We start from the raw sequence: 21,949 nt of genomic DNA, 5'->3' as shown, positions 1-21,949 counted from the left end.
AGTTCTCCACGAAGAGACTTAGCTGCAGTCAGACACTCGCCTAAGTTTGAAAAATCCTACCGAGTGGAGAGCAAACCTCCCACTCGAGGGCTTAGCTGCAGTTCGGCACTCGCCTAAGTTCTCCACGAAGAGACTTAGCTGCGGTCAGACACTCGCCTAAGTTTGAAAAATCCTACCGAGTGGAGAGCAAACCTCCCACTCGGAGGCTTAGCTGCAGTTCAGCACTCGCCTAAGCTCTCCACGAAGAGACTTAGCTGCAGTCAGATACTCGCCTAAGTTTGAAACCCACCTTCTCCTGAAGAGCTCCGCCACAAATACAATGTGAGCTTCACTCTACAGTAACAAGGCGTGGGTCGACTGCCACCTTTTCCTGAGAGCTCCGCCACAAATACAATGTACAACAACAGGGTGTGGGTGCCACCTTTTCCTGAGAACTCCGCCACAAATACAATGTACAACAACAGGGTGTGGGTCGGCCATCAAGCCCCACACGACAGTTCAAGACCACGAAGACATTCAGCAAAAAATTAAGTTCGGATAAAGCTTAAAAGGCCCTGGGCCCCGAATCAAAGTACTCGAGCCCTCAGCTCGGCAGAGTTTAAACGATTACAAGTCCACTCGGCATTCCGAGGCTAATTTAAGGGAAGGCATAAAAGTTTTCTCATTCCTCAAGAGGAGGACTGGCAGGAGCGACGAACTCATCCAGGTCAATTCCGTCCGCAATGCGAGTGGCAGCAGCAATGAAGGTCTCCATGAAGTCTTGGAAGCTGTGCCTCTTGGTATTGGCGACTTGGATGGCGGCCAGCTTTTCTTCTCGCGCCTCCTTGCAGTGGACGCGGACTAAAGATAGAGCCACATCAGCGCCGCACCGGGCAGAAGACTTCTTCCACTCCTGCACTCGATCGGGGATTTTGTCAAGTCGAGCCATAAGAGACTCGAGATCGTTCTGGAGCATGGACTCTGGCCAAAGCGTCGAGTCGATTCGCGACATGGCGACCTTCAGTCGAGCCAAGTAATCCACGGCACCGTCGATTCGAGATTCCAGTCGGAGCAGGTTCATAGCAGTATCATCTTTCACCGGAGAATTGATTGGGTCCAGACCTGTTTCGATCCGCCCGGTCTCCTCTTCGAAGTTCTGACAGAATTCTGCACACAAGACCTAAAGATAAGCCAACAATCGCAAGATTGAGTCGACACAAAAGTACAAAACAGTCAAAATTGGATGTGCACCTTCAAGTTTGATGTACAGCCTCTTGGCGAGGCTCCTCAGGTAGCTCTCCAGGTCGTCCCCCCTACGAGCGATGCCTTCCATCTCCTCGCCCAAGAGGAGGTTCTTCTTCTTCCAATTGGCAGTCAGCCTATTGGCATCAGTCAGAGCGGTCTGCAACCTGGTGTTCTCTTTTTCTAACTGGTCGACCGAAGCCAGCTTCTGTTCGGCCAGAGCCGTCTTGTCGTCAGCCTCCTTGCGGGCAGCAGCCAGGTCCTGGTCCTTCCTCGCCAAAGCTTTTTCCAATTCTCCTACAAAGAAATGGTGATCGAATCGGAAACAGCAGAGGAATGCTCAAGCCTAAAAACAAAATCAGTCGACAAAGTCGCTTTACCTGCGGCGCCCTCCCTGACCTTCTGCAACTCCGTCCTGGCCAGCTCTAGATCAAGGTCCAGTTGAATCTTCTGTTTCTCCAATTCAGCATAGCGAGCGGCAAGTTCGCAGGATCTCTGCAAAAAGAAAAACCAGTCGACAGACGTTCGAGATAAGTTGCTTCCAAGTAACTAAGGAACAATGGTGACGTTTCTAAGACCACAGCCGAATCAAAAACATTCGACAGTAGTCTCGGGGACTACACCCAGTGGGTGCACTCAGCGTGCCCCCACTGGTTCGACCAAAAAAAATCGACTGCCCGCAGTCGACAGGACACGGTCCCACTCGACCTGGCCAGACCAAACCGAGTGAAGAAGTACAGATTCACAAATGCAATATACAGACTACAGTCGACTGCCAGCAGTCCACCGTAGTCTCGGGGACTACACCCAGTGGGTGCACTCAGCGTGCCCCCACTAGTCCAAGAAAGAGAAAGCACACCTAGTGGATGTACAGATACAGATACAAAGATCTTCAAAAAGAAAAAGAAAGAGGGAGAAAGACTCTTCAAACAAACAAGTATCAAGTCGACTGACCTGGACGTTGCTCTGAAGCGCCGAACTTGCGTCGTAAGCTGCCTGGCTGGCCTCTCGAGCCCTCTTCACCTGTTCCATCATGACCCCTGCCTGGTGTATGGCCTCCTTCGCAGCGGCCACTTCGTCTTCAGGGACAGAGTACGCGACAAAGAGCGAAGTCGGATTGGCAGTCGACGCCGAGGGCTGCGCACTCGACAGGGGATTGGCAAAGGACACAGAAGCCCGGGGGGCATCGCCGCCATCCCGAGCCACGGCCTCAGGCGCCGGAGCAGGCTGGGGAGCCCTGTCAGTCGACGGCCTCTTGGTCCTCCCTATCCTCAGCGGCTCGTTGTCGTCGTCATCCGGGAGGTCGATAACATGAGGAGGGGCTGCAGGAAGAACTTTCAATCGACCAGAATTGCAAGAAACGACCAAGCCAACTCAAAAACAGAACGTCAATAATCGTACCAGGGTTGGAGGTAGCAGCGTCCCCCATCTCTTGGTCGTCGTCTTTGGCAGAGACCTCGGAGGTAGCAGCACTGCAAATTTCGAAGAATCAGCCAGTTAAGCATAACGAGTCGACCGAGGATCCGTCCTCCAATCGATGAAAGAAGACAAGACTTGTTACCCGGAAATAACAGGGACAGTTATCTTCATCTTGGGCAGAGTCTTGGGCGGCTTGGATAGTGTCGTGCGTGGTTGCTTGGGGACCTTCCCAGTCGGTGTTAGAGAAGAAGTCCGAGGGCGTTTCGACGATGGCCCGACGGAGGCAGTCACCTGGCCACATCCCTGCGTCGGGTCGTGTGCGAGCTTGGATCGCCTTTCCGGGCGGGGAGGTTCGGCCTCCTCCTCCTCCTCCTCGCTGGAGAAGACGTCATCGCCTCCCTCTCCTTCGCCGTCTGACTCCCACTCGCCCTAGTCGTCCCCGCTCTCACCTCCGCTCCCTTCTCCTTCCTCAGTCGACCCCTGCGCCCCGTTGGGCGTCGAATACATCTCAGTGGTCGCCTGAAAGACAGCAGACAAAATGGAAAGTCAGTCGGCCCGCTCAAAATAAGACCAATGTAGAAAACGAAGATTTCAGTCGGAAACATAAAGACGCACCTGGTCGACCTCATACGAGCTGTCGAGTGGAATGACCCTCCTAGCTCCTCGGGGGTTGTCCTTGTTCCCCGTGATGCTTGACAGCCACCCCTCCAGCATCTCGTCGGTGACCTCCTCCGGGTGGATCCGAGTGGTGTCCTCGAGGCCAGAGTACAGCCACATCGGGTGGTCCCGAGCCTGGAGTGGTTGGATTCGCCTCTTGAGGAAGACTTCCAGCAGATCCACCCCCGTCACGCCCTCACGGACAAGTTCAACCACTCGACCCGCCAGTATCTTGACCTGGGCCTTTTCTTCGGGCGTCACCTTCAGAGAAGCCGGCTTTTCGGCTCGGTCGAGGGTGAAGGGTGGAAGTCCAGTCGACTGCCCTGGGGTCACCTGATCCTGGCAGTAGAACCAAGTCGCCTGCCATCCTCGAACTGACTCCGGGAAGGTAATGGAGGGAAAACAGCTTTTCCCCCTCGTCTGGATCGCCAAACCCCCACACAGCTGGATCACCTGTGTCCTCTCGTCACTCGACTTGGCCTTCTTAACCGACTGAGAGCGACAGGTGAAGATGTGCCTGAAAAGTCCCCAGTGTGGGCGGCACCCCAGGAACGCCTCACACATAGAAATAAAGGCGGCAAGATAGACTATGGAGTTCAGAGTAAAGTGATGGAGCTGCGCTCCGAAGAAGTTCAGGAAGTTGCGGAAGAAAGAGTGGGGCGGCAGAGAGAACCCTCGGTCAATATGAGTCGCCAGGAGGACGCACTCACCGTCGCGTGGTTGGGGCTCGATTTCTCCCCCTGGAAGACGCGCAGCCTTGTGGGGGATGGCTCCTCCCTCGACCAGGTCGTCAAGGTCCTCCTGACGGAGCACTGAGGGCATCCAGTCGCCCTGGATCCACCCTTTGGGCAGGGCCGTCCGAGAGGAAGATCCGCTGCGCGCAGACTTCTTTCCCTTCCCCGCCGCCGCCGCCTTCTTCGCGCGCTCCAAAGAGGTCGTCTTGCCCTTCACCATTGTCGCCGGCGAGGTCTCGAGCTGGTTTGTGGTGGCGGGGCGAGAGCGAAGGGAGCGGGGGAGGCAACGGAGAAACAGAGAAGGAAGAGGAAGAGATGAGCACGCGTACTGATGAAGGGCTCCGGGCCAACTACTTATAAGGGGCCGCTCCCGAGTGGCTGGCAGGTAGGCCCGAGCTATCCAGTCAAATCCCGTGGCAGGCGCGCGCGCTGTACGTGGCGAAAAAGGCGGTGCGAAGATCGAGGATTACTGTCGCTCCCGATTACTGTGGCTGCCCCCGTTCCGCGCGCTTCCCAAAAAATCCGAATCCCGCGATCTCCGCTGGCTGCAGAACAACTTGACGAAACGGAAATCCCGCGCACGCCGGCGCTCGATGCCTCACAGGTAAAGAAATCCATTCGACGAAAGACCTGGAACGGATCAAGGCGACTGAAAGAGGTTAATGACATCATCCGTGACAGTCGACCCAGGACGAAGCACCCATAATAACCCGAAGGGTCGGTTGGAAAGGTCCCTAACCCCTTTTCTCACTCCAGCCTCGATCCGTTCGGGGGCTAATGATGAAGCCATGTACCTACGGTAGGGACACGGACCCGTCCTAAAGAGTCCTATCATAGGACATCCTAAGAAGAAGACACCTTTCAAACAGCTTGAAGATATCCCACTCGACGGGTTGAAGACACTCGACCAAGAAGCTGTCACTCGACCAAGAAGCCAACCACTCGACTGCCAGAAAAACCTCAAGTCACTCCGCAGGCGAACGGTCGGCTATTAAGTAGCCTTTATGATTATTATGAGACTTTATTAGGGACGTTATCAGTAACGCCCGTCTTAAATGTACCTTAAACCCTGTATTACTGAGGGCAGGAGAGGGCTGGCGAACTCTATATAAGCCACCCCCCTCCTCAGTATCAGGGGTTCGCACCCCTGTCATTTTTACACACGCATAATCCAGTCAACCGCCTCCGGGCACCGAGACGTAGGGCTATTACTTCCTCCGAGAAGGGCCTGAACTCGTAAACCTTGCGTGCTTACAACTTCCCAATAGCTAAGGTCTAGCCTCTCCATACACACCCCCTACCTCACTGTCAGACTTAGAACCACGACAATCCTTTTGATCAATCATTACGTGTAATTATCCTCACTATATTCTTTTCTGTGGTATTATGCAGGATGAAGATGTATGAAATGAGAAAAGGTGGACGCTATGGCATTGGGTTCATTGACCCAAACACCGTTAATGAATACACATGGAAAATAAACAAGCATCATGAAAAAGAGGTAGAGGACAGCATGTTCGAGTTCTTGAAGCGCCTCAAATACAATGAAGATATACTACTTCCTTACAACTTTCAGTGAGTCACACTTTCTTGTACTACAAATTCTCTGTTTTTGCCTACTAGCTAGCTACATGTTTTTGCTTACATATGCCCGCTTAATTAAGACATGCAAACGTGTGTGCATGCAGATATCACCGGATCTTGTGTATCATCAAAGTTGACGCCGGAACAGTTGAAATACTGGACTCGCTACTCAAAGCAAATAGTGAGTATAACATCTTGTTTGGGATAGTCAACAGGTAATTTCAATCATTATTAACTATATATCTCGGCCTATTTAGTTCGTCATTTCATGATATGAACTATTTAATAACCCCTTTATTCATTTTCTTTGTCGGCGGGCAGGGCTTAGGCAAGGTTCATCAGCGTCACAGAAGGCGAATGGAAACCAAAGCTGAAATGGTTTCGAGCCAAGGTAAATAATTAAGTAGTACTAGCTAGCTAGCTAGCTGCCATCTCTTTAATTATCATGCTTGATTAATTATTATCTGATCAAATTAAATTCCATTCTCGTAATAAAGGCCCTGAAGCACGCGCAGGGGACTGATCTGTGTGCATTCTGCGTTTGCGAGAACATTCGCATGATGGCGTCCGAAATGAGCAGATCTCAAAGACAGGAATGGGTACGCTTGTCAGAACACTATTCACAATTTTTACACCATTATCGATATCTAGTCACACAGCTAATACACATGCATATTGATCTCCTTCTTAACAGTTCAAAGAGGTGCGGGACAAGCTCCTAGAAACGGAGTGCGTAGAAGCACTTCAAGAGGAAATAGCGGGATTTTTACTCGACCAGGTCATAAATCTGAAGGGAGAATACTATTACCCGCTACCGCCCCCATCGACCAAGTCATGAACCACTTCCAATTGTCATCGTGCTCCGAAGGCACCAATCAGGCTAATGCCACTGGCTCCAAAGGCAACATGCATATGTAGGAGAAATTGTATATAGCTATACATGTGTGTATGTGTGAATTAATATGGTGGTTTGTGAGACATGATTGATGATATATATATGATTGGTTCTACTAAAAATACTATTTTTATATATATATATATGTAGTACCGTAAAATACCAGCAAATGAAAAAGAATTAAAATGTAAACACAAAATTAAATGAAAAAGAAATCATAAAACCAAAAACCCCCCAAACATTTTAGTACCGGTTGGTGTTACCAACCGGTACTAAAGGGCTCCCGGCCCTCAGAGCTGGCTCGTGCCACGTGGTTGCCCTTTAGCACCGGTTCGTGCTGAACCGGTACTAAAGGGGGGGGGCCTTTAGTGCCGAAACTTTAGTGCCGGTTCCTAAACCGGCACTAAAGGGCCTTACGAACCGGTGCTATTGCCCGGTTCTGCACTAGTGTAACCTAGTTAGTTTACCTAAATTAACCTAGCTAGTTCACTTAGTTCACTTAGTTAACCTAATGAACTAAATTCACCTAAGTTAATTAACCTATAGGGAGGAGGAGGGAGGAGGGAGGAGGAGTACCTCTCGGTGTTGGACGGTCGGCGTGGGGGGGGCGGCGGGGGAGGAGGGCCGGCGGGGGAGGAGGCCGGTGCGTGGGAGGGTGGCCGACGCGGGAGGAGAGCCGGCGCGGGCGAGGGCGGCCAGCGGGATAAGACCGGCGCGCGGCGGAGGCGCGCAAGTGAGAGTGTGTGAGGGGGAGAGTCAGGTCGAGCGTGGGCCAGAGCGTGGATAAGGAGCCCGTAGTAGTAGCGCTTGTTTGTAGAAAGCGCTACTGCTATGTTCAATAGCAGTAGTGCTTCCTACATATAAGCGCTACTATTATTCCTGGCATGCCGGCAACGGTCTGGCAATTGTAGTAGTAACGTGGTTTATGAAAAGAGCGCTACTAGTAAGTGCATAGTAGCAGCGCTTGCCACGTGCAAGCGCTACTGATAATTAGTAGTAGTGTTTTTTTTAAAAGCGTTACTGTTAAGCTCCTGTGTATAGGCATTTCCCTAGTAATGCATGGGCATTAGTCCCGATCGTTTTGTCCCGGTTGCAAAACCGGGACTAAAGGCCCTCTAGGACCGGGACTGATGCCATGTTTTCTACTAGTGACTTCTAGACATTTAACAAATATAATTCAAATTTGAACTATAAGTAGATGAAAAGGTTGGCGACACTTATTTTAAAAATCATATATGTGTCCTTGAGTCTATGTTTAGGACTTATACAAGAAAACCAAAAGAATTCAGAACATGAGGGTGCTAATACTTCATCCCAAACATGTTTTTTTGTTTTTTAATTCCAAAAAATACAAGCGAATTCCGAAAAGTATGAAACTTGACGTGGTGTCATCCTATGATAGTTGTAGTGTGGTAAAAAATTGAGAAGGTTTTGCAAAAGTTATGACATAGGTTGTTTAGAAATCAAACCATCTCCAAGGAAGAAACATGATTTTGAGAAGGGATGGGTCTAGTTTGAAGGCGAAGAGACCAATGCTTCATCCATTGGCTTTGAATTTTTTCTACACTCATGATATACCAATACATGACCCATGTAAAAAAATTGGCATCTTTCGGAGTCCGTTTGCTATCTTTAAGACATTTAACGAATATATTTCGAATTGGAACTGTAAGTGGTTGAAAAGGTTGGCAAAACTGATTTGAAAAATCATATATGTGTTCTTGAGTTTATGTTTAGGACTTATACAAAACAACATAAATAATTCCAAACATGACTGTGCTGAGACTCCATCCCGAACATGATGTTTATCAGTTTTTTAATTCAAAAAATAAAAATGAACTCGGAAAAATATTAAACTTGGCATGATGTCTTTACATGAACCTTAAAGGTTGTGGTAAAAATTTCAAGGTATAATGTCATTATATCATTCTAAAGATTATGATAAAATGCTAAGCAAAGAAACACATATCTGTACGCATTTTTGATTGGTTGGTAGGAAGTGGCATGGATCGATGACATGGCACTAATCCCACCATCCTCGGTAAAGACCATTTACCTTCCCTGAGTTTTCGTACTCAATAAATACTCTGTGACCCACTGTGTCAGTGCCGTTAGGTCCATTTCGTGTACATAATTTGTATGTCGAGTTCATTTTTTTGAAACTCGGTAATGATTTTTTGGGTGTTTGTTGAGTTTCTGAAGAAAAGAACTTTGCGCTGTAAACATTGTTGATTGAAAAACAGATGAGTCCCTTTTGCTGAGTTTTGAACTCAGCAATGTCTTTGCCGAGAAGATTTTAGCTTTCGCCGAGGCTGATTTGAACCTAGGAAACTAGCTAATTCCTGTAGTTCTTGAGCGATCTTTGCACGTAATCTTTTTAGTTTTTCTTCAAGCTATTGTCTTCGTAATAATAAGTATCACAATTCTACTAGTTAACGACTTCACAAGTTTGAAGTTGAGCTTTATGCAATTTATCTATAAAAATGGTTTGTGAGGTTGATGAGTCACAATTCGAACATGTTTATACTAAACCTTTATGCTTATTTTTAACTCATTTTTATCGTATCACATTCAAAACTAATATAGTTTTTAAATAACTTATGACAATCGGTCATGTGATAACGTTGTTAAATATTAATAACAAACTCACACTACATTTTTAATGTTCGTCATTTAAAATATACATCCACTGTGCACAATCTAATCGTGTTTGTAATAGAAGTGACATTAGATAGTTTTGACACATTGGACCTTACAGATTTAAATCCAATACCATATATGAGAGAAAATAGGAACAAAAAACATGGTCTTGAATGTTTTCGTGGATTCATTTGTGATACTTGCATAAACAGAGTTTATACATTTCTAGTATAAATGGATGGTCCGGAAAATATTCTGATAGCGATGTCTAGATCATGATTAGGCTTCATGAATAGAAAATTCTAGAATAATAATTTTGAATAAAAACAACATGACTCTCCTTTCCTAGGTATTTTGTGCCATTATGGCACCCACACATCAAAGGATAATCCAAAAATACGAATGAGAGGTAAAAGTCTATCCAACCGTTCCGAATTTCTATAAAACATACAAAATCAATAGAACTAAAGTTGTCTTCTGGGCAAACAAGTTTCTTAGGGTTGTGTCACTATTATTTCATAGACGATATGGTAAATTACATGAATGTAACTTTGAGGAGCTTACGACTATAACAACATGCTGAGGGTAACTACACTTGCAGGATGCCTCCATTGACCAGTGTAGTACTGTCATGAGAAAACCCCTGGAAGAAAAAAAACATCGTACTGCCATTACCGCCACTACCTCACGAAAGCTTAAGACAGAACAAGAGACCTTACACACTGTACAAAATGGTTCAGGAGACTAAACCCTTAAAAGACCGACGCAAGCACTGGGGAGTACATCATTGGGACGCTGAGGAGGTTCGGTAGACTTACACCAACTGGGATGCCATTGGCGCCTCCATATCACTGCCAAGACGCACAAACAAAGATGTACACAAAATGAGAGTAATTGGAAGAAGAACTAAGCAATCCCTTGAAGTAGGACCTGCGAAACAAACCTGAGACCCAAAAACATTGGAATTATTTTTAAAATGGACCCCGGGTGGAGGGGGGAGGTTCCCTACTTGAATATATTTCAAAATGTGATAAGTTTAAAAGCTGCCACACAAAAGGTGACGAGAGGTAGTCACGCTACAGACCAGCGTAATCCTTATGCATATCTAAAAAAATTTCTAATGTAAGTGTAACAAAAGAAAGCAAGAAGTCTCCAACGTTTTCGGAATGCGCATACTCTTTTGCTTAATAAAAATAAACATGTTCCATTTACATTTGAATTTCCTTCAGGTATCACTCCCATTTTTTGATTTGCACACACAAATTATTATCATACATGGCATAGCACATGTTAAATTTGTTGCACCTAATGACAAGAAATTGTGTCATATATTCACGTATATGGTTAATACCGCGGTGTGTCATATTTGATTTATTGTGTTTCTGATAGAGTATGACATTTCATAATATATTTTGTACTACAACCTGATAAAAAAATTGTAAGACATGAATATTTTTCATTAGATATGACTACATGTATGTTGAGGGGAAGAAGGAAATAAAAATGTAGGTCTCCACATAAATTTCAAAAAGTGTGGCATATTTCATTTTGAAAAGATTCATTCATTTGTGAAACACAATCCATATGTAGATGCTCACAATACACATGCACACATACACAACCCTATGAGCACCTTCGACATATTGAGTTGGCAGATTTTGAGATAGATGAAGTTGCCACAGACAACATGTAATTGACACACACACGGTACCACTAAGAAAGTAGTACCGAAAGCATGGAATAGAATCCAGAAAAATGCAAGCACCCATGTCAAGTATAGCTATTCTCAGCTCGCTTGAAAAAAAATTAGTGAATATTGCACTACAAAGGTAGTAATATGGATGAAAATGACGATGATGTCAGTGGCTTATGTAAAAACCGCAACATAACACGATAATTAGGATGTTAAACAAGTTTGTCTTAAGAAGGCTAAACATGACAACGACACTATATCGAAAAGGCACGGGCCTCCTGCCTATGACCTCGGAACTACTCGTCGATGTCGGTCTCCGCGTAGTAAGCACCATCGGAACCACCTGCATCCGCGGTGCTACAAGCTGTTGCAGCAACCGGGTTGATTAAAAAGAGTAGCAAAGCAACGGTGAGTACTCATCCAAAGTACTCGCAAGACTTAGATCAAAACTATGCTACGGTATCAAAGGAATAGGGTGATATCTTTGGACTGGACTGCAGAAATGCCAGGGAAGAAGCTCAATCTATCGAAGACTACCAACATCTAGCAGCAGAAGAATAGAGGAGCATATATGGTATCGACTTGTAAATACATATAGCAATAAACTGCCCAAAGATCCTCTCCTCGTCTACAAATATGACCGCCAATGCCAAGTCTAGGACTTGACCCCTGGTGGGTTGGTTCCACCACAAGGAACCTAACCATCTGAGCTAAGCTCAGTCCGTGAGTTTTATTTTTATGCATGGCAATATCATTGTTCGGGAAATCGGTAACTGGTAGCTGCTCGGCCTGCTTAGGAGTAATAATTAATTGGCGAATCGGCCTATTAACTGGAATAATCGGGCGACCATTAATCGCAAGAACTAAATAGAAACTTGCCGACATATATCTAGTTTTTCACGTATCATACCATACTCTCATGCTCCCAGCTATGTAATATACCAAAATATGCTACTGTTTGGTGAACCCTAGCTATTGAGGAGCGACATGGGGCTGGGTGGGGTTATGGGCCAAAATTTTGGGCTTTATTTGCCCACAAGTCAATGGGCAAGCAGCGATTAATCGGCCTGACAACCGATTAATCGGTATAATAGCCTAATTAATCGGCTTGACAAGTTAACACGACGAGTAGGTGTTATTCATTTCAGCCACACTACGAGTAGTGATTAACTGACCCCTTAACTGATTAATCGGATGAATTATTGAACAGTGGGCAATATAGCATTACTATATCCACACATAGTTGATAGTAGTACACGTGGACATCAGGACATTTTTGTTGATAAACTTTTAGTGATTCACATCTACCCAGTGAAACTCATAATTGTATCGCTTCTCGGGTTTATAGAATGGATGGTATACATAAATTGAAAAACAATTCAAATTGACAAAAAATCCTACTAGGTATTAGGTGCAGTCCAATAGCCTACACAAATTCTCCACAAAAATATATCACGCAATATATCATGTTGCCTAGATCTAAGGGATTGCTCTCACAAGCTTACTATCAGCAGTGGAGCGAACATCGGCATGAAGGGGAGGAGGCCGGAGGGACATGTTCTATTGTCACGGTGCCATCACCGCGTTCATATCTCTACTTGAAAACAGGAAGAAAGACCTACATGAAAAGAAACTACACATCTAATATAGTAATATAGAATTGAGTTCCCCCTACTTATGTCCTCGACTGGACGGCAGTTTGGGGAACAACGGGCTTGAGAGGGAATCAAACATAGCCACCTTTGTGCGAGGAACATAGGAAACCCCATGACTTGGGTGGGATTACTAGTTGCTGTTTTTTTGAAGTCGATTACTAGTTGTTTTGAACAATTCAAACTGAGAACCGGAAGAAAAAGGCCGCAGACCCATGATGGGTGTATATCATACCACAAACTGGGGCCGGCTTTGGTACCGGGCCCCCAAATTCCTTCTCAGCGCAAAGTAGATAGATCAGCCACTTCGGTCTTGATCTGGTCGAGCAGCTGGTCCCAACTATTGGGCGCTGCAGGAGCCCGTTGGAGAAGTGGCGCCTATAGGGACCAGTAGCGGGCCGCGACCCATTTAACAGCGCTCCATCGCTCCCTCCTGATTCGCTGCCGCTCGCTCGCTCGCCTCGCTAGCATTTTTTCTCGCCGTGCTGCGCTGCAGGTTCAGGAAAAAGACCGGCCTCCGGTTTATTACGATTTTGAATATGTTTGTGAAATAAAAAAAAGTTCATAGATTTATTAAAAATGTTTGTGGGTTAAAAAATTCATGGAATAAAAAAAGTATGAAAAAAGTTCATCAATTTTGAATAAAAAACATCATCGCGGATTTGAAAAAAGTCATTGATTTTGAAAAAAATCATCGGATTTGAAAAAAGTACATCATCAATTTAAAAAAAATCATCGGATTTGAGAAAAAGTTCATAGAATTTGAAAAAAGTTCATCAGATTTAGGAAAAAATTCATGATACTACTTTTGCGACCTCTGAGCATGGCGGGATTGCCATGGGGGATAGGTCGCGATGGCGCCGATGTATGGCGCAGCGGTGAGCCGGTGAGATGATCGCTGTGTTCTGTTGCGTTTAGATGGAAAGTATCGATCCGTTTGATATTGTATCGTAGCATACTGCCATACCTAGTGTGTTATACGAATCAACTAACTAGGAAATTAGGTTTGCTTTAAGTTGTGTGCCGTTGATGATGTGGCAACATCTGAGGAGGGGCCAGCAGGGAGACTATGGGGCCCCGTCCCATAGGATTTTTCTTCCACTGTAGGGTAGCTTGGATTGGAACGAGTGCCTTCTTTAGTGATCTCTTTCGTCCTTGATTAATTCTCACTTTTCCACTGGATTGCATTTTTAGATGACTCATCATTTTTTTTATACAAAGTATAAACGCAAACGCTTATATAGACGCACATACACTCACATGTCCATTCAGTATGTACATATGTATGTACATCGATATGTATATATCTCAGAACTGCAATGCTGCCGAACTGATGGACGACAGTAGTCAGACACTCGAATGGGTAGGTACGGCAACCTGCCAAATTGCAACAAACCTGGTTCTGTTCTCTCACGCAGGCGACAAGATACCCTAGCAACCGCCAGGAGAGTCCCTCCGCCTCGTTCCTCCGACGGCTCCCCTCCGCCGGCGACCTCGGTCGTTGGTGGTGAGGGGGGTTAGGCCCTAGTAGCTTAGGTTTTTCGGCTGTTCATCATCTTCGTTTTGGCGGTGGCGATGACAGCGCTGAATAAGAAGCTTCAAATCTATCCCTAACGAGGCAATCGATCCTATAGTTGGGGACGGATTTGGAAATCAGTCTGTTCAAGTAAGGATGGTGTGGCGGTGGCATCATCCTCGTGGTGGACTTATGTCCTCGGGCTCCGCCGTTGTGATGGTGTTTGCTCCAACGCTGGCGCGGAACTTGGGAGATAGTCCAGGACCGAATGCAGATTATGGTCTGCATCGACGACACCTGAAAGACGGAACAGGTGTTGGGTTCATGGTTTACAGATGACATGTATGGTTTCCTCCTTCGGCGTCATCGTCGAGGTGGGATGACAGATCTGGGGTTCGATGATGTGTCCGGGGTGTTGCCCCGGCCTGATTCGTTCAACGGCAATGGCCTCATTTTTTTCTTTGTTGGCTGTTGTGGTGGTGTCTAAGGCTGGTGACGGACATTGATGTCAAGCTCAGAGACGTTTTGCTATTTTTTCAGTTTTGTTATGTCCGTCTTTATGGGCATGGTTGGTTTGATGCCAAAAGTTAGCAATGTCAACATTTAGCAAATGTCAAATATTGGTTAGTGTTTGGTTGCTTACCAATTTTACTTGCCAACCTCACGAGAAGTTGCCAATTTTTAGGCAACTTTTAAAATTGCCAATTGTTGGCTTTCCAAGTATTTGCAATGTCAAATATTGGCATCAAACAAGTTGTACTTTGATTTTTACTACTCAACGAGTACGGCGTACGTACTGGGAGTCTGGGAACCGACCGGGCACGTACGTTTCTTACACGCACACGTTCTGTGTTGTGAAGCTGCATGCACGCATGCTACAGTACTAGACACTAGATCAAGATCGCGCCTTCGCGCGAAGGTGCTGGTTCCAACATTTTGGTCAAGCAGGTAATGCTTAGCATGGATAAGAATAAAAGTGAAGAAGAAACATTCCATCTATTTCAGTTCGGTTCAGCAAGTTCAAAACGTAGTACAAATATAAAACAACATCACATATTAGTATATGGTATGAACATGAACAATTACGGAATCGTATCTTAAAGGCCCTAATTAAAATGAAAGCAATACTTCTTGAAAGAAAAGCAGGAGGAAGCAGAACACATATAATAGTTATGGTTCAGTACAAACAGAGAACTAAATGCTGCATGGTATTAATATCTCAGTATGAACCACATTAGCAGGTTAAAATCACAGTACAAATGCTTAACACAAGCCAATTCTACAAAATCGTCGAAGTTTAGTCTTTAGACCATGTCATGGTAGTCAGCGGTAAAATAAATCATGAGATAGTTGGTGTACAGGCAGATGATCCCCAACGTCAACCGGTACGTGGATCCTTTTACCCACAAAAGCCGAGATGCCTAAAAAACCATTGCAATTAATTCCATGCAGTCATTTAGCAAAATGCTTAGAACAAATAGATATTACTCCCACCGTAAAGAAATATAAAAGCGTTTAGATCACTACTTTAGTGATCTAAATGCTCTTATATTTCTTCACAGAGAGGGTAGAGAATGTAAAATTGCATATCCATGTTGCTCTTCTATTTGAGCTTGTCTTCTCAGCATGTGTAGTTTCAGCTGGTTTCGCTTGTGTGGAGCCATTTAGTAAGAGTACTAAATGTGCAAAGATACCAAATTATTCAGGCTCTACTGCATCTCTTACCACTGTCTTATTCACAGATAGTTTATTACGTAATTGGTGTTAACAATAAAATCGGCACGAAATGACGCAAACTTTGTTCCACTTGAATTTAATCAAGCGGTCAGCTTGGTAAGCTACCAACAAGATTTTGAATTTAAATACCTATATAATATTTTATCATTTAGAATTTGGTTGAATGGAATCCTGGCAACATGTTTGTGTGTGCAGGACTGCAGTTGGTGTATACATTCCTGGAAGCATATTTTCTTTTCATATATAAACAACCTTTAGTATCCAAACCAGAACAAAAAAAATTATGGTTGACTTGGTTCGTATGATCATTCGCAGTAGCTCCACAACACGAACCAATCATCATAAAACATCGACCATTTCTTAGATATACTTATCTAATATACCTACAAGGCTAAAAAAAGACACTATAGTGTGATGCAGTACATGTAAATTATGATGTAACACCACCATTTAGACAAAATGATTGACCTCACTGTAGATAGTGAATCCCTCAGGCCAACATGTGAGATAAAGAAAATCTTATAAATCATGGTGCAAGTGTGTTGTCCGCAAAAAAATATTCAGATGGTCTAAGCATGTCCTATAGGATGAGGCACTATCCTATCAAAACCACCAAGTGACAACATTATCGCACACAACCAATGCCATCTAAATCTAAAGTGGAAACTATCCAAGACATGAAGCCATGTACTTCACTATTCATGGTTGCAAAGTAACACCACTCCCACTCCCACAAACAGAGTAAAATCACATCAGCCAAAAGGGAAAACGGTAGGGGGGAGATTAGGAGATCTCACCTTGTCGAATGGTTACAGAACTTTTGGTCAAATTGCAAAGGCAAGAAATCATGGTCCTCACCACTGAAGGATGCACTGGAGATGCAAATCATGCTTGCAGCTTGTAACCTGTGACAATTCAAAACAAAAAAACAGAACAGATTCAACTTCAGACACGTCTACCACTAAATCGAAAGATTTCCATCGCCAATCACCATTATATCCGCAAGACAAAGGTATCTACCGTGCAGGACTCACTGTCACAGAAGGCCTTAAGGCAGATGCTGCAGGCGTGGTCACAGGCGTCGTACACACCGCCCCTCCACGAAAGCTGCTGCCGATGAGAGCTTCTCCATCCCTCCAGCCCCCAGCCCTCCTCCCTCAGATGGGACCTACCAGCTACCGGAGATGGTCGCCGTCGTCCGCTGGACCTTGACGGATCTGACGGGAAGGGGACGGGACGGCCAGGATCCGGTCGTCGCCGCGGGCGTCAGCGGCGAGTGAGTCAGCGGTGAGGCCGCCGCTTGCCTCCTTCCGGCCGCCTTCCGGTGCCTGCAAGATGTGAGTCCAAAGCCATAGAATGCAAAGCTCAGAAACAAACAGATCAAGAGAAAAGAAAAGGCCAAGCGAGATCTAGCATGTTGCTGGCAGGTGGTGTACCTCCAGGACGGTGGCAGTCTACGCGAACTGGAGCGGCCTATCCACATCGGTGAACAGATCCTCGTGCACTGACCAGGAGCGCGACAAGGAGCACCAGGAGCCACTCTTTAAGGCTGAGTGGCACCATGCCAAACACCTGCGCGAGGAACGGCACGTAGAGGATGAGGAAGTGCAGTCCGAAACTCCGAATGACACCGACATGGACAGGAGCAGCCATGGGTTGACCCACGGAGGCATCCTCAGCAGGCTCGCGTCCCCAGAGAGGGCGTTGAGCGAGTTAAACATCTCGATCGCCACGAGCATGGACAGTGAGAGCGTCGTTGCCTTCACTTTGCGGGCCTGGAAGTGGTCGCAGGGGTTGTCGTAGAAGGTGAAAGTTCTAGCACGAGCAATGAAGGGCACAGCTGTGAAGTTGTCCCAGCTAGAGCACTGGCCGCAGTTCGAGGGTTGTGATAACTGACAAGTGTGGCCATCTTCAGTGAGATCAATGCCCATGAAAGATCCGTGGGTGTACCAGATGACAAAGATACAAACGGTTGTAACCCCCATGTAAAGGCCAATGACCTGCAAGTTATGTGATTGGTGAGAATTATAATCTCGAGAAGAAAGACAGAGATGCCTAAAACAGATCAAACAAATATGTGGTGATCATTTACCAGGTAACAGAACAAAATCCAGGGAGTAATCAATGAGTCGTCGCTTCTCCTTGGTGGTTTCTTCATGATGTCCTTGTCAGGCGGATTGAAACCCAAAGCAGTTGCAGAGGGGCCATCGGTGACGAGATTTACCCATAGAAACTGAACAGGTATCAACCCCTCAGGAATACTCAAAGCAGAGGTAAGGAAGATTGAAGCAACTTCACCAATGTTTGAGGAAATCATGTATATATCTGCAGCAGTGAAGCAAGGGCCTTCAGAATACTCAAGGAATAGAAGGTTTTCCACCAACTGGATGTGAAGTATGAAAGCAGACACAATCACGCAATCATGCTCGATTCAGGAACATCATTTTTAGCAAGCCATATAGAACAAGCACAAATACGTATTGTAAATAGATTCAGCAACCACAAAACTGTCAATGAGAAGTGAGAAAAAGGCTCTCAGTGCACAAACCTTATGAAAGCTTTAATGTTATTGTAAATAGATCTTCCTTCACCAACTGCGGCAACTATGGTACTGAAATTGTCGTCAGCTAGTACCATGTCAGAAGCCTCTTTGGCAACCTGAAAAAATAAAGATTAGATTAGTCCAAAAATATTAAGCTGAATAAAAGCATGGTTTTGCAAATATCACTCTTTTCTTAGAACCTCCCAGTAATGTTCTAGAATCCAAACAGAAAAATAATCTTGTTTTGCTGGTTCAAACAGTGTTATCTGGTTAGCATGAAAGCAGTAACAGATGAGGGGACAAGGGCTGGCAATCAATACAATTCATAGGTTTCTGAAGTACAAAGGTTGGAAGAGAAACAACAAGACTTTTGAGAAATCAATAGTTTTTGTCAGGAAAACGAGTGGAAGAAGTGATTTTTAAGCAGAAGACCATGAAGACTCTAAAGTGCAACATGATGAATGATTCAGGCACGCTAGTAGGGTGATGGTGGTCCCTGGTTTTCTGTTAATTCTGCAACAGTCCATTCAGTCTAGTATTTGTGATCCGTTTAGATATGAGTTCAGAGCGGCGATGAGTTCAATATAAATGTATATTATCATTTGTATATGCAAATCCTATTGGAGTCCTAAAAAAGAGTGAAATCAATGTGAGCTGAGAGAATGGACCAAAACAAATTTAAAAATTATTTATTGCACAAGTGTATTTGCATATGATTTTTAATTTGGACATAAATAAAGGAAGCCACTTGGCATGATATTTTTAACTGAACTAAATGTCAAATGCTATGTCAACAATTAAATCTGGGATTGACCAAAATCATCGGATTACTGAAATTATATTTGTATCCGAGAACCCAACTATCTATAGAAAATATGAGAGAACCTGAAAGGACCATCTGACCAAATTTTGTCGTACGACAGAGTCTACCATGCCACAACGATGTGCATTATACTTTGACACTGTTTTTTCTTTCTTTCACTGAAACGTGCAACTAAAAATACCAAACCAGGGTTTACAATCGAAGACAAGATTGCATTATGGTACTTGAGGAGAAACCAATACAATTACTCAGGTGTTGGTGCGGTAGTGTTTTATGCACGAGACCATCTATGGAAGCTAATGAAATTATGCAATACAAAGCATGTGGAGGCACATGGATAGTTCCCATCAGGTCTCTTCTATATGTTGAGATGTTGAAAAACATATAGCTGCATGAAAACTGTTTCACAGAACTGAAATGCCAATGGATGATTGATTGAATCTAGGAGTGAAATAAAAGCTGCGTACCCTCAAGAATTGAATGATAAAGTAATTAGCATGGCAAAGAAACAATTTACAGGACATGATAGTTTCTGCAGCTCACAGGCATATATAACCGCAAATAAAGCTAAACTGCCCTCAGTATTTACCTCAGGGGGCTTCACACAGATCCTGGCACATACATATAAATTTCTCTCATGTAGATCGTCCACAAACATGTCCACGACCTCGTTAGGCAACGTCGCGTTAGCATGGTTTCCCTATGAAAAAACACACCCAGAGAACACATTCAGTAACCAACAAGCATCTTATAATCCTGGAGAACAGCGTCAAAAGATATAGGCTGTCAACATTACAAAGACATAATTTATCCTACTCAAATCACAGGCAACTAAGGAAAGCCCTTAAATGTCCTACAGAGACAACAATGTAGAGAAACAACAACCACCACTTGCATAAGCAGCGTATCGCAAAAGACTGGAGAACAAAATAGGCATTCACCTTTTCATCAGTCACGACTCACGACCATATGTATACTCTTGATAGGGCCATCATCAAAGCCACCTCGCTTGTACCATAACCTAGAGATGCGCAAGTTAATTCGCTGGTTCCAAACGGCCGAGGAGATGCCAATTAGGTCGACAAAATGTGGCGCCGGTGGGGGGTAACCTACGATAAGAAAGCAGGAAAGTAAGCAGAAGCAAAAGCAAAAAACAATCGAAGAGGAGAGGCAGGGGCGGGTACCTCTTGATCAATCTCCAGATCCATCGCTCTTGTCGATAGACTCCGCCGTCGGCAAAGGGAAACAGAGACCGGCGTCTGTAATCTTGCAAGCCCAACACACTGCTTACTGTAGTTTTCTTTGTGTCATCAAATACATTATATATGCATCTGAAGTTAGTAGATATCCTCATATAGGTGATACAACATAAAGAGAAAAGAGAAACTAAAGCTTAAGACAGTTGTGCATTTTACAAAAAAATTGAACATAATATACATAGAAGAAACTTTGGATGCCAGTATTAATGCAGCAAGGGATCTAATAATTTTTCAGTGCACAAGTAGCCTAAGCAATACATTTTCTGAATGGGTATATATAGAACCTTAGTAAGCATATATGAAGTACTTATTATTGGTTAGAGTAGCCCTTTCATAAAAGGTTTCGGATCTTCTAAATCTCAGTATGTAAGCCATGGTATAGAAAGAAATGAATGTCACTCTCTGGCTTTATTAGTTTCAGGATAAAATAAAAGACTGAAAACTAACTATTTCCTAAAATTACATCTCATTCTCAAGAATATCCTATATCAAAATTTAGAGCAAGTAACCTGCGCAAGCAAGCAAGTTTAATAAATATGAGAGGGTTCTCCACCGTGAGTTTATTACCATATCAGGAAGTTCATGTCTAGAGCTATGGAAGCACAAACGACCAGAGATATAACGTCGTGCGGAAGCAGCATGGGCAAGCTTACATTGACTGCTCAGTGTTTCTAATGTTCAGAGATGTGGCGTCTAAATCCGGATTGGGCGTCGGTATTATCTCGTCCTGCACAAAATCATTTAAAATGACTGAGCAAGATAAAGTACCCCGGGTTTGAGCAAGCTAAGAACCAAATAATCTATTTTTTTGCCAAGAACATAGGGGTATAAAATTAGAATAGAAGGATGAAATGACATCTCAATCAATAACTTATACTAAGTAAAAGAGTAAATAATTTCCGCTTGTATTTTAATTTCCATCCATGAGTCATTGACATCAAATTATCTTCTCTGTTCCTTTGCATGAGACTGCACCTACATATCCAAATCAGATTCCTACATGAGCTTTCTTAGGTACATAACTGAACAAAGATAATGCTTCCACTGTTAGTGTTGTAAGTAAATCCTGACTGGATGATGGCATTTATGCCATTGTTCAGATGTCAGTTAATCACAAGGGTTGATAGAATAAAATCCATTATCGCTGCAGCAGCCGATACAATCGATTTATAACATAGAACGGATGGAGCAAGCAAAGAACGGCCATCAAAATACACATATGCATACATCACAGCCACGAGTAACAAATGTTTTTACCCAAAAACATTGATATAATTATTTGGACAAATTACAGTTCAATTAGCAACAAATGTTTCTACCCAACAATTGTGAAGGTCTCTTGACATTGTAGTTACCCTTTTAATACATAAATCAACTGGTCCCATCTGTCCATAGGCACCTATCCAGAGAGATAGGTATTTAATTCTCAGAAAATAGATGCACATGATCATTTGTCGTTGAGTACTTTTATTGCAGAGAATTATAAACCCAAAAAAATGTGCACTTTTGAAACCACATAATCTGTTCAGGGCAATCGGACTTTTAATGACCTGATGTAATATATCCAGATGTAGCCC

The 21,949-nt window shown here is 44.3% G+C and overlaps 1 protein-coding gene, 1 long non-coding RNA gene and 1 pseudogene across 2 annotated transcripts in view; 2 read left to right on the top strand and 1 right to left on the bottom strand.

The window, feature by feature from the left end:
* Nucleotides 1-5,481, top strand: part of LOC123186745 (phenylalanine ammonia-lyase-like) — a gene marked incomplete at its 3' end in the record, with an annotated part of 7,576 nt that extends 2,095 nt beyond the window's left edge. The window contains exon 2 of the mRNA XM_044598454.1: nt 5,424-5,481. Coding sequence (XP_044454389.1) covers nt 5,424-5,481 — 58 coding nt within the window. The remainder of the gene's footprint in view (nt 1-5,423) is intronic.
* A 65-nt stretch (nt 5,482-5,546) lies between these two features.
* Nucleotides 5,547-5,982, top strand: LOC123186744 (uncharacterized). The gene is made up of 3 exons (XR_006493704.1): nt 5,547-5,606; nt 5,720-5,830; nt 5,937-5,982. It is a non-coding gene; the product is annotated as an uncharacterized lncRNA (long non-coding RNA).
* A 10,559-nt stretch (nt 5,983-16,541) lies between these two features.
* LOC123038304 (calcium-transporting ATPase 1, endoplasmic reticulum-type-like) lies at nt 16,542-21,043 on the bottom strand (annotated as a pseudogene).
* Nucleotides 21,044-21,949: the final 906 nt, after the last annotated feature.

This window comes from Triticum aestivum, chromosome 2A (genome assembly GCF_018294505.1).
Source record: "Triticum aestivum cultivar Chinese Spring chromosome 2A, IWGSC CS RefSeq v2.1, whole genome shotgun sequence".
Classification (NCBI taxonomy): Eukaryota; Viridiplantae; Streptophyta; class Magnoliopsida; order Poales; family Poaceae; genus Triticum; species Triticum aestivum.
The sequence above is the reverse complement of the archived record's forward strand: the minus strand, read 5'-3'. Positions and strand labels throughout refer to the sequence as shown.